We start from the raw sequence: 17,919 nt of genomic DNA, 5'->3' as shown, positions 1-17,919 counted from the left end.
ATAATGACAGAGGGAAAAGATGAGGCCGTTGGGAATATCAGCATTTTCCTCAGAACTATTATAAAATTATTAAGAATTACAATATACGACTAAAATTACAATATATTCACTTATTATGCACCAAAAGATTTACTTCCATGGCCTCCGCCAAACACGTCACAACTCGTGAACTCAGAGCTTTCAGAAACTTTCCACTTGCGAGGTCGTGAATATGACATGAGGGGGCGTTCATATGGACTCAACTCGTGAACACGGTAAACACGACCCCATTCGAGGACACCAATAGTCTCTGGAGGCAGGCCAATAATAGATCGGGCCTTCTTGATCAACTTATTGACCCTCTTCCTATCAACAGCTGTAATGCTGCCACCCCAATAAACAACAGCATAGAAAAAAACACTTGCTTAAATACCTTCATTAAAAAAAACATGTAAAAGAGGCCTGCTCACTTCAAATGACCTGATCTCCCTGAGGAAAAACAACCTCGACTGGGCCCTCTCAAAGATGACATCAGTGTTCTTCTTCCAGTCACCCAGGTATTTATTACGAGGGGACCACCTCAACCATCAAACCACAATAAGCTCCTTAGTACTATCAAGATGTAGAATAAGATGAGCTTCCTCACACCATCTGATAAGTCTGTCTTTCCACTTCCTTCTCGAAAGCTGAGTTGTCATCGTTTGAAATTTAGCCAGCTGGGGTAGACTCGTCAGAGAAGTTTTGTAAGTGGTATGATTCATTGCTTTGCCTGCAGTCAGAGGTGTACAATGTGAATAATAAAAACGGAGATAAATCCCGTACCCTGTGTCTCCCCTGTGTTGGTGGTGATGGTGTCAGGTGAGGTGAATTGGCGAATGAATTACACTAAAATGTGAGCATAGGGAGGCAGAGAGAGTCTGTAACCATAACTGTATATATAAAATTACTTATGAGGCGCTGGGTTATTCACACAATATTATCATGTGTGTACTGTTAACATGATATCGATATTTCATTTTTAAATATCATGGTTATCGTCAATACCGTGACGATATTTATAAGTAAAAGTCCTGCATTCAAAATTTCCCTGAAGTAAAAGTGCAATTATAATTATTCTATATTTTAAGTGAGTATGAAAAGTAAAAGTACAGTGTAGATGGTAATATAGCAGATAATACAATGGCCTTACTTTATTGAAGTTGAAGAGATAAGCTGAAGAAGCACTGCAATCTTGTAATAAATGTGTGTGTAATTGTGATGGAGTTAATGTACAAATCACATCCTGTATTGTGTACTGACAGGCGTGGTCACTATAGCCGCTGAAGCCATCTGTTCTTTGAAGTGAATGATAAGCCAGAGGAAGGACAAGTTTGCACAGGTCTAAAAGCACTCCAACGGCCACCAGCCAGAGGCCTAAAATAACATTTGCATTTTGGTATGTTAGATGTGTTTTTTTAGGGCTGGAGCAAGCTATTTAGAGGCAACAGCAGGATTCCATTTCATTTACAGTAAAGCCTCTGTGTGTGGAGTTTGTATGTGATTTTATAGTGTCTTATTTGAAAGGCGATGTCTTTTTTTTGTTTGAAGTGGGGGCATTAAAGGTGCTAAATACAGGATTGGGAGCATTGGTATTGCCTCTCAACAGCTCTTAACATGATGAAGGTGAGCCAATGGCCAGCAGCTAACGGTGCTAACAGCGCTAAACAGTGTAAACAACAGCGAAAGTGCTAGCAGTGTTAACCTGAAGGGGGAACCGGAGGGTTGGTGCTACGCTTTCACGACGACGACGTTGGTCATGACGGCGTTATCGGCTGTAACTGCCGTATGAGAGCGGTTCAGAGCGGCAGACAATGCACGAACAGAAAAAAGCAGAAAAGCACACACGGCCGGCCCGGCTATGTCAACAAAGCACGGATAAACTCGGATTACAACACACACAGAGGGAGAGCGACTTCATTCTCTCCTCAGGTAGACTTTTTTTCATATTACCACTGGGACCAAAGTTGACTTGTTTTCAACTCTACACATAGTGACTTTAAAGGAATAGTTCAACATTTTGGAAAAACATACTTATTTGCTTTCTTTATGAGAATAAAATGAAGATGAAGATCAATATAAATATCAGGTCTCTGGGTTAAAGCCGCAGTGGGTAGAATTGGAGCAAATATGATTTTACAAAGTTATTTTTATAAACAATCACTATATCATGACAGTAGTGCATGAGACAGGTAATCTGAAAAAGAAATCATGTCCTCCAGTGCTCTTAATGGCATCTGCAAGATTTCACAGACCGGAGGAAAACAACCAATGAGATCCGAACTGGAGATTTGCTCTCTCTGATCAGCTGTCAATCATTCGCGAACTCCGATCAAACGGTCAAACTAGGCAGCGCCGATCAAATATGAATCAATATTCTGTTACGTTAATGCCTATTTCTCTCCTCAAATGTTTTCAGGAACATCTTGTAGTGTACTGTTTAGCTGTAAAATGAGAAAAATCTGTGACCCAGCTGCCAGGTTGAGAACAGTTGAGGAAATACCAAGCACCACCCACCAGCCGGAGCAAACTTTCTAATTTTACAACTAAATAGTACACTATAAAATAAATAGACATTACAGTAACAGAATATTGATTCATATTTGATCAGCGTGCAGAAGTCTAGTTTTCTCTCGGAACACTTGAATTACAATATGCTGAAAGGTTATTATGGAATTTATGCCCAATGATGCCAAAAACATTCTGCCTAGTGCAAGTACAGATCTGGAGTCAGGCCATCGTTATCCGAGTAACCATTAGCCTTATAGTTTTGAATTTTCAATTAGTTTTTATTTCATTTTAGTTTTCACTCTTTGATTTCATTTTAGTTTAGTTTTTAGTTTTCAGAGTGTGTTTGCTAGTTTTAGTTTAGTTTAAGTTTTGCAGAAAGGTTTAGTTTTAATTTGTATTTATTTAGTTTTAGTTTGTTATTGTTTGGGCCAGGTATAATGTCTCAGAAGTACATTTAGCTACATATACATACAAAATACATGGGTGGAGAACTGCGTAGGAATGGCCACAATGTTTAATCTTTGCGCTAGCCTACTTTAGTGTCTAATGTGAAGCAAAATCTTCTGGAATGTCAAGTCCATTCAGTTTCTGTGGTTCAATGTCACAAGAGTTGATATAAATTCATGCTGTCTCCTTTATTCGGTAGTGATACATTATAGCTAAAAAACAAAAACTGAAACGAATTTACTATCATTTTTTTAATTTTCATTAGTTTTTTAACCAGGCAATATCATTTCAGTTTAGTTTTAGTTTTTCTTAAAGAATATAGTTTTTCTTTAGTTTCAATTTGAATATTTTTCACTGCTTATTTTCATTTTAGTTTAAGTTTTAGTTTACAATAATAACCCTCTAAAGCATCTGTATCATGTTTGTTCAATCCTTAGACAAGCAATGTGAAAACAACAACTTGTTGTTTTAGAGGAGCTACGTGCTGCGACTATTTCTTGACAAACAACAGCTGGCAACATCTGTGCAAAGCTTCCTGAAGTCTTGTCGACACAAGGAGGTTGTCAGGCTTGGTGGTACGATTGTTGCTGCACAGAACCAAAACCAACTGACCGTAACTGACAAACTGTACCAGAGCTGGAGAGGCTGCACAGACGTGTTGGGTGGATGGATATGAGGTTGTTTTGGCTTTTACTTCCCATGTTCTCTTCCCACTATGGGGACGATTCCTGGAACTTAATTTGAGCACTGCTCAGGAGATGATGATGCAAGTGCTACATACTTTCAGGGCCAAAGACACTGCACAGACGTGCTGGGTGGATGAATATACTGTTGTTTGTCAAGATATAGTTCCAACATGTAACTCTCCCTTTTCACTTTTCAGTGTGTGTAATGCATGTTAATCAGTGAGCCTTAGAGGTGTTGGTCGGTGTATTTTTGAACTTTGGACAGAGCCAGGCTGACTGTTTCACCACCATTATACGCATCGCAGTGTAATGCAATCAAACGAATGAATAGAGCTTGTTTTTGTTTCCATTTTAGTACTAATCACTCATTGCTATGAGTATTTAAATATTTTTTTTAATTATATTTGATAAGAAGTGTTTGCATATCTACTGATGGTTTGACAAATCAGTCTCAGTCAGTGTACGCTGATATCTTCTCTCTCTTGGACTTTCTGGTAAAGAGCTCTGACTTAATGTAGGCGGTACTCTTTGCTTGGGTTTTCCTTTGCTGCTCATGCTCACTACCCGCTTTATTTAAAACAAACACGAAACATAAAACTCATCACTTCCTGTGCCAGAGAATTTTTCCCAGGAAATATCAATAACTAAAAAGTTAATGTTAAAACTTTCAGAAACTCAAATATGGAAATTCTGCTGATGGCGAAAGCAGAAAACAGACAATGTTTTACAACTATAACGAACTAATATTACAGATACTTTACTTGGTGTCGTGCTCCACTAACCCTGCCTTGATGCATTCCACTTGTACACTGGTGGTTTATATTGCTGGGGAGTTTTCCCATAGGGCATCATCATGTCCTGTCATTTTGGTTCGGCTATAAATAGTGGCCGTGTCTTCCCATGCAGAGCCAATAATGCTCATTTTACAGTTCATGCATGAGCTTCCAGTTGAGTATTTAAACAAGGGTCAGCAGCCCAACTAACTAACTATAAAAGCTGCAGCAACAACAGTGGTTTGGTGGTAGTAAAGGAATGGTATCCGTAAACTGATATTAGCCAGTGTCAGTGACCTGGACTACACCCTGACTTCAGTTTCTAAGGTCACAGCAGAGCAAACATTGAACTATTAAAGCCACTTGTGCCTGTACACCAAGGTCTAATAGACTCAGACCAACTTACTGTTTACATGAAATGCCCTTAGCAATTACTGTCTAAGTAACTACCATACACAAATAAGTGGGAATGTACAGTATTACTGTTAAAAACATTTAACAAGAGTTTAAAGGTGCACTTTTCTTTGCTACTTTTTGAGCCACTCGGAGGACAAACATGTTAGCACTACAGGATCACCAAAACCCATATGGTTCATAATCATTTTACCTGAGCATTGTGAGAAAATCATCTAAGTACCAAAATGGACCAAATTACTCTCAGGAGCAAAAAAGTGTAATGGGCAATCTCCATCCATCCACCCAGCGATCTATTGTGTAAAGCCTATCCGGGTCTGGGAAGCAGTGGCAGCAGGCCATGCAAGGTATAGCCCAGACATTTTCCTTTGACATGTCCTTCAGCTATTTCTCCAAAAACATTCTCAGACCATATGGGATATGTAAGCCCTCCAGCGCGTTTTGGGTTCAGGGTATTCATCCAGTTGGATGTGCCCTAAAAAGATGCAGCAGTTCTGCTCCAAGATCCTTTCAGATGTCTGTGCTCCTCTCACTCACTCTAAGTTTAAACCCAGACACCCCTGCGAAGGAAAATCTATTTTGGCTGCCTGCAACCAGAATCTAATTCTGTTAGTCATTACTCAAAGCTCACAATGGTTGAACATGAAGTAAATTGGTTGCTGCAGTCCCTCTTCACCACAGCAGTCCAGTAAAACACCCTCATCGCTGCTGACAGGGAATCAATACGCCTTACCCTCACTTGTGAACAAGTTACTTAAATTCCCTCACTTGGGACTGCATGGTTAAATTCGCACTAAATCAGATGTTGCAGCGATTAGCGCAGTGTTGTGTGGAGGTGTCGGAGTGTCACTTAAATGGTCCATTTGTTTGACACGCACTTTGATTGACCCTTTTGATTTGAAATGGCCCATTGATCGCTGGTTATGTGATTGGACACCGCAGCGTGACGTCGGATTGCGTTTTTGTCGCAGGCCTCTGTGTTTTACTTTTTCCGGCATCCCCTGCGGTCCCCACCACCACAGCCCAAATGCACTACTCCACATGAATGGGAGGACTAGCGTTTTTGCCGCAACACCTGATGTGGTGTGAATGCAGCCTGACTACAAAGTTGAAGGGAGCGATGGGCCCATTAGATTTTGGGATATCTTTAGTCCTGATCCAGTTAGATAAAAAAGTAGAAGAATGTTGAAAGACAACATCAGGCGTGTGTAAGAGGAAGAAAAACATGATTTGCTCAGACCGAGAATGTTCTCTTCCATTTAGATTTAGGTCAATGCAAATCATGTGAAATCAACGATGGCACAAGGATTTAGTCCTCGCTCACTGACTGGAAGTGCTGCTCATCTGCAGTGCACTCAGTTCTGCTGCTGATGGCTGTCAGACATTTTGCAACAATAATAACCACTTTCAGTTGAAATGTAATGAAAAACATTAGAATTCGTCCTCTGCCCACCGTGAACATTCACAGCAAATGTCATGACAATCTGTGTATGAAGTTGAAGTTGTCAAAAAGAAAAGAGTTCATCCTCTGGGGACCAAAAATGTCTATTGAAAATGTCCTGGAAACTTGGCCATTAGTTAAGACAAGTTGGATCAAAAGTGAAAATTCTGACCCAGAAGTAGCACTAGATCAAAGGTCAAGAGGGTCACCAAAATCTGCTTGTGTTGAATTCTCGATTCTGATTGGTCAATCACAGCGTTCTATGGTCTGTTGTTTCTTTATAGCAGACCGTTGCTATGAATAACAGACCGTTGCTATGGGCACGGTTTTGATGTTGAACTCTGGCGGACCGTTTTTGTGTGAAATTATTGACTTCTTAAGTAAGTAGCTGTGTAATAAGCGAGATAATGTACAGCTAATGGGTCATTGTTGTGAAATAAACCCCAACTGGGCGATGCGGCACCCCGTCGCCAAACAGAGGATCCCTTACTTACTGTAGTAACCAGTAGCTGTTGAGATACTGACAGACAGACTAACATGCTTATTTCTTTTGCTAGCAAGGCGGAAAGTTATTCTAATCTTTCTTTCTAAACCACTTCCTATTTAATTTAAAAGTATCTTTATTCCCTTTTCTCTCAGAATCCGGACCAGCGACTGTCTCCAAACTCAAGAAGGAGTTTCAGCTTCTCATCTCTCCGTATTACCAGTAAGACAGCGGATCATACAATACACATTCACGGTGGTTTAATTAAAGACAATGCTTGCATCTCAATTATCCTTTTATTTATTGATCATTATGTCAATGTGAATTTCCGCAGAAAGGAGCAACAGTTGTGAAGAGAGTGGATTTACGGAGAGGCGGAAAGGGTTGCGGTCTTTTTCATCAGTTCGGGAGACATCCAGAAAGGGTAAACAACACACTTTCATAATTCCCCTACAGTTAACATCTCTTACAATCTTAAATTCACCGAGGTGATCACAATAATCCCAGACATTCCCATACAATAGCATGACAAATCAGTTTGTTCCCTTATGAAGAATGCCAGCTGGTCAAAGCTTTTAATGCAAACCTTGTAGACCGCAGGTTGATTTTCATTTCTAATTCTATAGAGTCAGTCCCAGATGGAGCTGGTGTCTCACAGCTACACTGTACTCAGGACCAGGTGAATCAGACAGGTATGTATGAAGGTAATATGAGCATTAAGTGGAAATGGCAAAGCATGGCATACTAAATGGAGCATAGCATTCTTTAAGGCAGAGCATTGTCAAGTCACGCTTGCGTCAGCTATTTCATTCATGCTTTACAATTACTGCCTCATTCATCAGCTGCTTGGCTATACCAGCTGACGAGTAATATCCAGTCATATTCATACAGGTGTGGAGTGTGGCTAAACCTAACACCTCTCACCATTAATATGTGTTCAGACAGAATGCAAAGGGAATTTTACATTTGTGGCTCTGGATGAGCTTTCTAATGTGTGTTATATAGTACAGTATATGGTACACATAGGCTATATTGAGTTACATTAAGGCAGTCGTTCCCAAACTAGGGGGCACGACACCTAAGGAGGGCCCAGAGTTATAAAAGGAGGGGCTAAATATTGATGATGCATGGTTCTGCACTGGCATACGGAGGGGCTTGAAAATATTTTGATCTACTAAAGGGGGGCCCTGCAGAAAAGTTTTGGGAACCACTGCATTATGGGAAGAGTAGGATCCAGAGTTGGAGCTTCACCCATACTATTGAATAAAAGCTAAGCCACCTAGACCTCTGCTGAATCAATTTTGACCATTAATTTTTTTTTTTTAAATATGTCTATCACAAGTCCCCCAACTTTGTGAAAGTGCAGACGATGTCGTTTCAGCAGGCTATTATGACGAGCATCTGAAAGTCAGCTGGAAAACATGCCAGCTATTAGCCCTCTGAAAACTGATGTGATCAGAGTTTCGAAGGCTACTTGACAGATGTGAACTTTATTCTATAATTGTGGGTATTTCTCTATTTAAAAGCTCTACTTGTAAACAGCATTTTCCAGAAATCTCAAACTGTCTCAACAGTCTTGTCAAAGTGGAAGAAAAGTCATTAAAAGTAAGTCTGATTTAGCTCCCTGACATTTAAACAGGTTCCTATGAAGGTAAAAAGCTATTCTGGCCTGCTTTTACTCAAGGAGTTTGAGTCACTGCCAGCTGCTTGTTGTTGCAGTGTTACAGCTGGAGGGACTTAAAGGACTACATACCTTTTTTTTTTATTTCTGCTGTTGTTAGCCTGTTGAGCTTCTACGACACATATAGATGTTTTAACTTGATGTGTTGATTCCGTTTAGTGGTGGCTTAATCAGATTCCAGACAATAAGAGTTGAACTGACAGAACAGGAGGAAGAAATCTACTTTGGGCTGTTTCTTTCGGACCTATCTTGAACGCATCACGAGAGAGGACCGCTCGGGCACGCTCAACTCAGCTCCCAGCAACTAGTGATGGGAATTCCGGCTCTTTTTAGTGAGCCAGATCATTTGGCTCAGCTCACCAAGAAGTGCCGGCTCTTTTGGCTCCCAAAAGGCTCTTAATTGTACCACTTCTGCCTTCTATAATTCAGGCAAATTTAGCGCTGTTTTGACCTATGATTAGTTTGTGTGTACATATTTCACTTAAATTATTATTCAAAAAAATATTATTATTCAAACCTTATTATTTCCAGAATACCATAACTTTACATGCTGCTTCATTTTCCGACTGTCACTCATCTTGTCTGCTCTAGGCGCACCACACTCCTCTCTCTTTCTCTCCTCCTCTCCCTCCTGCTCTGTAACTGGAGACCGTCAGCGTGCCGCCCCTCCCTGCTTGATGGTATGATCCTTGTCTGACATCACCTGATTAGTCGCATGGACGTCATTAACACAACATACAGTCACAGTCAGTGCATGGAGTGCCCGTGGCGCGGAGAAGATCGTCCTATCATTCTGCTTTGAATTAATTAAAGAAATAAGAAAAAAAACGTCTCTCGGACGGGAGCCGGCTCTTATCGTTCACTAAAAAGAGCCGGCTCTTTGAACCGACTCGTTCGCGACCGACGCATCACTACCAGCAACAGAGCTGTTTCAGCCTGAGTGAAGCAGCACGCGGACCAGGATGCTATGTACGTGCGGGAATGGAGACGATAAAGTGCCGCTGTTTATGTTGTGTTACTAAGTACTAAGGACTTACGGTGTGTTAGTGGGGTGAAGCAGCGATGAGTGAAACGATAACGAGGAGGAGGACGAAGGAGGCCGGTGGACTGACGGACTCCAGGAGCAGATGGAGTGAGTACCGGACCGCTGACAGACATTATCTGTCTGACTGACTTAGTTTATTACGCAGATATATCCAGGTGTGAAACCCTACGGACGGACGGTAACAAATACGTCACTAACGTAGGTGTTGAACGGTGTTTTGTTCCCATATATATATAAAGAAAGTGAAATAAAGTGCAGCATGGTGAGATAGAAACACGCCAAAATGACTAATGGACTCCACTGAGTGGGTTTGTAGAGTTTACTACCTCAAATGACAACGTTAAATTCACTCATTTCTGAATGCAGTCTGGTAATAAATACGTTTTTTTTCTGGTTCATTGTGTCAATCCAGAGCCAGACTTTTTGACTGTGACAAGTGCACTTCAGCATGGTGCATTCACTGCCTTGATACCTTTAAATGTTCTTAATCTTATTCCATCATCTCTTAGCTATTAAATGGATTACATTTGAGAATATTTGAAGCCTTGGGAGCTGAAGTGTCTGTTTGAAACACTCTGTGTAATATATAGGCTACCAATTGAGCCACCTTTCATATTTGAAGTGTTTCCACACAGTAAACCTTCATGTGAGGCTCTTCATATTAAAGCCAGGAATGTGGTTGCTGCTGAAATAGAAAAGGGTCACAACAGGTGATGAAAGTGAATTTAGAAGCTAAAAAACAGCTGTATTTTGGATATGACTCGACTCATAAATAAATAAATAAATAAATAAATAAATAAATAAATAAATAAACAAACAGCTCAGGTGGACAGATTTTATTTGAAATCTACAGGTTGCAGGTTTTGGAAAATGAAGAAGAACAACAGGATTCATGCAGTTTTAGCTAGGCCTTGGTGACTGCGCCATTCCTTTTCTTCTACAATTGACAGCATGGTGTTGTAACATGTTCAGGAGCCTGAGGGCGGGAGGCTGTTCAACCACTTTTATTTACACCCTCATAGTAGCTGAACAGCAGTAGCACAACTAGACAGTAGCAAGCAGGCTTAAGAAAAGTTTGCACTATTGTAATAGTCTATGTCAGCGTAAAATATGACACTAATATAGTTTTTGCTGTAGCTGACTGAGTGCAAAGCTGTGTAACTGCAAGGTGTTGGGTGGGGAAAATCCGGCATTGCTATTGACACAGTGCAAACACCGTGTCCTGACAACAGAGGTTATACAAGGTGGACTTTAGGCTTCAGAAAAGGTTGTTGTCAGCACCCAAGTAAGGGAACCAGATTGAAAGTGAAACCTGGACAATGTCCTTTTTTTGTCTACGCCAGTTGTAGGTCATCTGGGACACTTCAGTTGAACTCATTCTTCATGTACTGTATATGCTGCTCATTCACCTTTTTAACTCAACACATACATGTACGTCTAAGTTGCTGATGGCTCATGTTTGACAGCAAACCGGTCATTGCAGTGACACAACCACACACCAACAAGAATGCAGTTTGTGGTAAAGTGTGACCAGTCTTGTCATAAAGGGATTCACTCTGGGTTAGAGCTCCGGTTTCTGTGTGGCGACCGTCTCTTTACCAACAGAGTTCAACACATTGAAGCCCCCCCCCCTCCAGTGTATTTTGGCTTTTCTATGATATTTCATATTTATTTGAGTTAATTTTGTGCTCAAAGTTAAAAAAAAAAGAAAGAAGAGGAGGTTGTTGGTAAAAATGGGATTATGACGTATGACTATAGTAGGAGCTGCAGGTCTTACGTCATCCTCATTACGTCACAGGTCAGTTTGTCTTTCTAGTTAGTTAGCAAGTTAGGTGTAGTTAGCTAGCCCAACTTGTTGCATTAGCTAACTGAGGGTTTTCATTTTATTTTTAGTTTCCTTCACCTTAGTTTAGTGTGTTTATTTTCACCATGACAACGTCCCGAAAGTGCATTTCAAACGGCGGACCTCTGCAACATGTCTATCCGTCCTCCGGTGCACCGTGGCCGGCGTGCGGCAGTGCGGCTCCTCGGTGCAGCAGCAGCCAGACGGCTGCCTCGCCAGGAGGAGACGGTGAAGAAGAGAGCGAGTGATAGAGAGTAAGAGAGAAAGAACGTTAACCAAAAAACAGGAAGTAAAACTGTCTGGGGGGAGGGCTTTCAGCAGGACCTAATACCTTCTTTTTACACGGCACATTTTCAACCCATACTTGCTCTCACTGGGCTGAACTGTGTGAGTCCCTTCTATAATAAACTGGTTGGACTGCAATATCTGGTGTCAAGACAATTATAAATGACCTTCTTTCAGACTTGCCCAAATAAGTAAGGGATAGTGCACAGCGAGCCGGTCATTGTTGTGAAAGAATCCCCGACAGGGCGATGCCGCACCCCAACGTGCGTCTCTCATCGCCCTGAAGGGGATTATTTCACAACAATGACTAGCTGTACATTATCCCGGTTATTACACGGCTACTTACCGAAGAAATCAATATTTTGTCACAAAAACGGTCCGCCAGAGTCCGACATCAGAACTGCACCCATAGCAACGGTCTGTTATACATAGCAACGGTCTGTAATACAGAAATTACATACCGCAGAACGCTGTGATTAACCAATCAGAATCGAGTATTCAACACAGCCGTGTAATAAATATATTTATATAGTTATAGATCGTTTCTGCTTTATGTGCCCAGGTTTTGAAATATCGACCCTATGAAAATCGTAGGGGATACACTTGAGTATCACAGTATTATGTTTTGTGAAACTATCATTTCTCAAAAACACTATTGATTTTTAATGAACAGTTTACATATTAAGATTCGTGGCAAACAATAGCTTGTTCAAGCCAATCTGTTCTTAAGTGGAACTTAATTGATTTCGGACAGCAAGGCTTAAAGGAATAATTCAACATTGTGGGAAATGCGCTTTTTCACCTTCTTTGCCAAGGTAGATGATTTTGTTACCTTTGGACAGAGCCAGGCTAGCTGTTCCTCCTTTTTCCAGTCTTTATGGAAAGCTAAGCTAACCTTGTAACCATACAGACATGAGAGTGGTATTGATCTTCTCATCAAAGTCTTGGCAATGAAACAAAGAATATTTCCCAAAATAACTAACTTTTCTAAAAGGGCATCGTGGTGGCTGAGGGACGGAGACGCACATCCCTGTTGGGCTGCAACTACCGATTATTTTCATTGTCGATTAATTTCTCGATTAATTAGTTGTTTGGTCTAGTCCTATAAAATATAAAATGGTAAAAAAATGTAGATCAGTGTTTCCCAAAGCCCAAGACGACGTCCTGAAAATGTCTTGTTTTGACCACAACTCAAAGATATTCAGTTTACTGTCATAGAGGAGCAAAGAAACCAGAAAATATTCACATTTAAGAAGCTGGAATGAGAGAATTTTGACTATTTTTTCTTCAAAAAAATCCTCAAACCGATGATCAAAATAGTTGCAGATTAATTTGATAGTTGACAATCAATTAATCGATAAATCTTTGCAGCTCTACATCCCTTGTTCGATTCTGGCTGGGGAAATTAGTTTCATGTCTTCCTCCTCTCTCTCTGGCCATATATACTGTCTGCCTCTTGACTATAGGGCCTGCTCTTTCAATTAAAGAAGTAAAAATGCCCAAAAACTATATGTAAGAAAAGAAGGAGAGACAGGTGAAGTGAGGATTGTCGGTACCGGTTGTGTTTTTGTGGTTTTAGCTAAGCTACACCAGAGAATATTCTGTTAAAACAGATCCTCCATGTTCTCTGTGAAGTTTGTTAGAAGTGATGTAATGTAGCCATTTTTAAAAGCTTGTCAGCAACCGGTCGTACGTTAACCGAAGAGGCAATTTGGCCTTGTGTGCTCTGATTAAATTGGCATGCATTTAACACACCATTCATGGTATTTGCTCCTGGTGTTCTTCACCACTGTTTTGGAAGAAGGAAATAACAGGACCGTAACAGCAAACCATATTTGCTTTTTAAGTAGGTGATGTGTGGTGGATCTAATTTATGCCGATGTGAAGAGTGGTTTATGTGGATTTTGAAAAGTAACTGATACATATTTAAAGAAACTTTTAACACTAGACTCTGTAAGAACATGCAAAATGTTCTTGCACGAGGCCGTCCCAGCTACTCTGGATAATCCACAGAACACAATACATACATAATACATTTGTATTACTGTACACAAGTATTTGTAATTATTGTTTGCTCTTCATTTAAACTGTCCTGCATCTTCAAACAATGTGTATTTTATGTCTGGCTTCAGTAAGAATAATCTACCTTTTCAGTGTGGAAGAAAGTGCATGTCTTATTTTTGATAATGAGCGCACATAACATGAGATACCGTAACACTTTTTTTTTTTTTTTAACTTAATTTTTATTGCAGTTACAGCAACTTATACAATCATAATAACATTCTATACCACTGTATTTTCATTTTGATAGCTGTCTCATAGTTTTAACACAAAATCTTACAGCTTAAAACAAGGGGGAAAGAGAGAACACAAAAAAGACAATCCAAATAATTAAAATAAAGTAAAGTAAAATGAATAAATAAATAAATTTAAATAATGATAACTGTGGTAAGGGGTTGGAGGTAAGGGTGTGTGCTGTATGAATGCGTGTACGTGCCCAGAGAGGTGACCTGGGTCAGGAAGACAAAGACACGAGCATGATCCAGGATATACAAGAACACTCAGATCACCGCACTAGTACAATCCCGTAACACTTTTTACTTGGGTCAAGCTTCTAGCAAGGTATCTCTCTCTTTCTCTCTCTGTTCTTTCTTTCTGATAAAACGAGTTGTGAAATTTGCTCTTTGTTTGCAATGATCTCATACACTTGACTTGAGGCATTTCCTTGTTTGCAATACCAACATTTGGTAAGCCAGAGTTTGGTGATGGATTCTCCGAGTTCCAAAGTGAGGATTACTAAATTAAGATGAAGAATATCTTCTTTAAAAAGCTGATTTATTTACCATCTGGAATCATCAACATAGTTTCGTCGTGTAGAAAGCTGTTTTTTGTCCGACATGACCTGAATGCAGCACAAGTACGAAAATTCTTTCCTCGAAGCCTGAAGTAAACAAATGATTCAGCACTGTTACAGCTGCAGTATATACACAGATTAATAGGGATGATCTGTGTTGCAAAACCTTTATTGTTAGTGATGGTTGCTCTGGTATATTGTAATTACCAATCCAAATAGATTAGACTGCACTTATTCTTTACACCGAGCAGTTTGGGGAGGCTTAATCTACTAATAAATATCATATGCTCCACAACAACCAGAGCTACAGTCTGTGTGATATTAGCAGTGATTTTTCCTTGTCTGGGGACTCCCCAGTCAACTGCAGCATATTTTAGTTTCTGCTTCTCTGTTCGTGGTCGAGGGGTTTTGGTCACTTGATTGAAGAGGGTCAGTACAGGTATTTGTGTGCCTGAGGGGTATTTCAGAACAGAAGTAAGCCTAATTCAGTAAATCAAACCTGTATTCAGGAAATTCTGTTTCATAAAGCAGGTTTAAATGGGTCTGACCTAAATTACCATGGAAACGTGACCTTCCAGACCACCTTGGTCCTCGTCAGCCTAGTTTTCAGGCTTCGCTTCACCTCAGACTTAACCGATGTTACAATCAATCTGCAAGACGGAAACACAGCGCTCAGTCCCTCAGAGCACATGTGACATGTAATACAGTTTAGTTTAGCACATGGGCTTCAGTTATTACTCATTTATTATTCAAAATTAACCTTCAATTTCAAGTATCTGCATAGTATTCCAATCCAGACCACTTTTGTGCTTCCAAATGCACTGCAAACATTTGCTTTAGATTACAGCAAATGAGTAAGTTTGACCCATGGCTACAGCCTGATACTGTACTGTATTTTCACCATTTCCTCTTTTTTTTTTAAATGTAAACTAAACACGATTAAGGAAATATAACAGACACCCAGAAATACCTTTATTAATAAGGTTTTTTAAACCGTTGTTCCATGGCACCATTATGCCACAAATCAAATGGTAAAATCCAACTGACAAAGAACGTTAGTTCCTAGGAAATCATAGGAAATTCCTTATTTCATACTTTAAAGTTCTTCAATGTCATGTTGCATCTTATACATCTTGCACTTTATTCACTTAATTTGTGATAGAAAAGAAACTGACATTTCAAAGTCAAGAATTTCACCCCACTTTGGTTGAAAGGGCACAAACAGAACCTGAAGATATTATTGTATAAGTGATGTAGGTAACAAACATGGTGTGTAATGTAAAGAGGCAGCCTCAGAACTGTTGCTCCACCCAACTTTTCTCTGTGTTGTTTTGACGAGCAGCCCAAAGGTAACCTCATATCGGATGTGGTTGGAAAGCACAGTAAGTGCAGTAGCTGGATACACTTTTCTTTTGACGTTATTATTAAGATTTTCTTTAATCATGTTACCTTGGATAGTCAATTAATATAAAGGGTTCATAATTTAACATTTATGTCTAATCAGTCTTAAAAGAAATAGAAAAGATATTTATTGTTGTGCTTGGAACAATGAAAATGTGTCTAGCAGTTCTTTAGCAGGTTGCTGCATAAAAGTACAAGTAAATAAAGTAAAACAACAAATAAAAATGAAAGCAGAATATATACAAACACAAGTGATAAAAACAAGATAAAGTGACCAGTGCAATGCAAAGTTATAATAGTTTTTTAATTTTCAATTCGTTTTTGTTTTTTATTTTACGTTAGAATTTTTTCATTTCATTTTAGTTTAATTTGTTAATTTTCAGAGTACATTTGCTAGTTTTAGTTTAGTTTCAGCGTTTCAGAATGGTTTAGTTTTTATTTATTTAGTTTTAGTTTGTTTTTGTCAGGGCCAGATATAATGTCTCAGAAGTATGTAGCTATATACATATAAAACGGAATGGCCATAATGTTTAATTTTTGTGCTACTTTAGTTAAGCAATTGCAGCACAGCGGCACCTACTGGATTGTCAAGCTTCAATTTCTGTGGTTCAATGTCACGGGAATAGATGGAAATTCAGGCAGTAATATATTATAGCTAAAAAACGAAAACTGAAATGAATTTACATTAATTTTTATTTTATTTGTATTAGTTTTTTTAACCAGGCAATATCGTTTCTGTAGGATATAGGGTATGGGATAAAGGATATAGTTTTTATTTAGTTTCAGTTTTACAACAGTATTTTTCACTGCTTATTTCCATTTTAGTTGACTATAATAATACTGGTGCAATGTTGGATAAGTAGCTGCATATATGGTGGTATGTGCATTACTGTTCTATGTGCAATATGATAGTAAAGTGTGTAGTGCGTAGTATTTATACCCTCCGCCCGTAGACTTGAAGAGGAGAGCAGCTGTTACAATAAATTCTGTAGCATAATCCACTTCTCCATGTTTGGTCTGTATGCTCAGTATGGATGTTGGTGACATAATTCTACAAACACTTCTGAGGCGTGACCTTTAAATCAGCAGAGGAAGTGAATGTTGTTGTGTGAAGGTTTCAGTATGAAGCAGCTTCTGCTTTTGTTTCTGCAGCAGCCATCCCGTCAGGTGAAGATGAAGGTGGACGACAAGGGGCCCTCAAGAGGTTCAGTGCCATGTTGTCCTCCTTCCGCAAAGGCAAAAGAGATAGTAAGTATTACATTACATTACCTCATCGAAGAAAATTCATTCGCTTTTTTTTGCATAGCAAGTACTTCCACTTTCTTATTCACTACTGCCTTGGTGCTCAGTCAGACCAGAAAGTGGAAAAGCTGGTGCTGGATGTTTGGTCATGTGATTAGCGGTTAGCATACACATACTGAACAGACCTTACAAACAGTGCTGAGCAGTGATGAGAGTACTGCTAGGTGATTTCCCATTCAGCTCCTCATTTCCCTCAGAGAATCTCTGTGGTTGCGCTTTGATACTGAGGGAAGTGAAAATAGTAAAACAAATGTATAACTAAGATGTCCTTATTTCCCACCAAGCAAACTACCTAAAATGACTGGATAGAATGCTAACGAACCCCATCCCTAGCAGTGATGGATTATTCCGTCGACTATTATGAGGATGATCACGAGTCGTTTGACTTTGATGGCCAGCCGTATTTGTTTGAGCCGTAGTAAATAGGGGTGGGGAAAAAAATTATTCACCTATTTATCGCAATACTTTTTTTTTACGATTTTGAAATTGATTTTTTAATGCCAGAATCTATATATTTGCTTCATTTGAGTCTATGCAGAGGTAGAAGGAAGTTACAGCTTTTATTGTTGTAGTCCAAGTAACGTGACCTCATATCTGTTTCAAAAACCAAAGCGCCGCCGCAGTGAGTCGAAACCATAGACGTGTTACTAGAACGAGAAAGTAGAAAACGGCGGAGGGTCCGTGTGGATACGACCTGCACCCTCACATTTTAAATCCAAAGTAGTTAACACTACACA

At 39.6% G+C, this 17,919-nt stretch overlaps 1 protein-coding gene across 2 annotated transcripts in view; it reads left to right on the top strand.

Moving 5' to 3' along the window:
• LOC119489977 (DENN domain-containing protein 2D-like) overlaps positions 1 to 17,919 on the top strand; it is a 33,681-nt gene that overhangs the window by 1,753 nt on the left and 14,009 nt on the right. The window contains exons 2-5 of one of the 2 annotated variants that reach the window (XM_037773057.1): positions 6,927 to 6,993; positions 7,106 to 7,195; positions 7,398 to 7,463; positions 17,033 to 17,128. In XM_037773057.1, coding sequence (XP_037628985.1) covers positions 6,927 to 6,993; positions 7,106 to 7,195; positions 7,398 to 7,463; positions 17,033 to 17,128 — 319 coding nt within the window. Of the gene's footprint in view, positions 1 to 6,926; positions 6,994 to 7,105; positions 7,196 to 7,397; positions 7,464 to 9,311; positions 9,585 to 17,032; positions 17,129 to 17,919 lie in introns of those variants that run through there. The other variant, XM_037773058.1, reaches the window with a different exon arrangement.

Source organism: Sebastes umbrosus, chromosome 6 (genome assembly GCF_015220745.1).
Source record: "Sebastes umbrosus isolate fSebUmb1 chromosome 6, fSebUmb1.pri, whole genome shotgun sequence".
NCBI classification, from domain to species: Eukaryota; Metazoa; Chordata; class Actinopteri; order Perciformes; family Sebastidae; genus Sebastes; species Sebastes umbrosus.
Note: the sequence above shows the minus strand (reverse complement) of the source record. Positions and strands in the feature narration are given on the sequence as shown.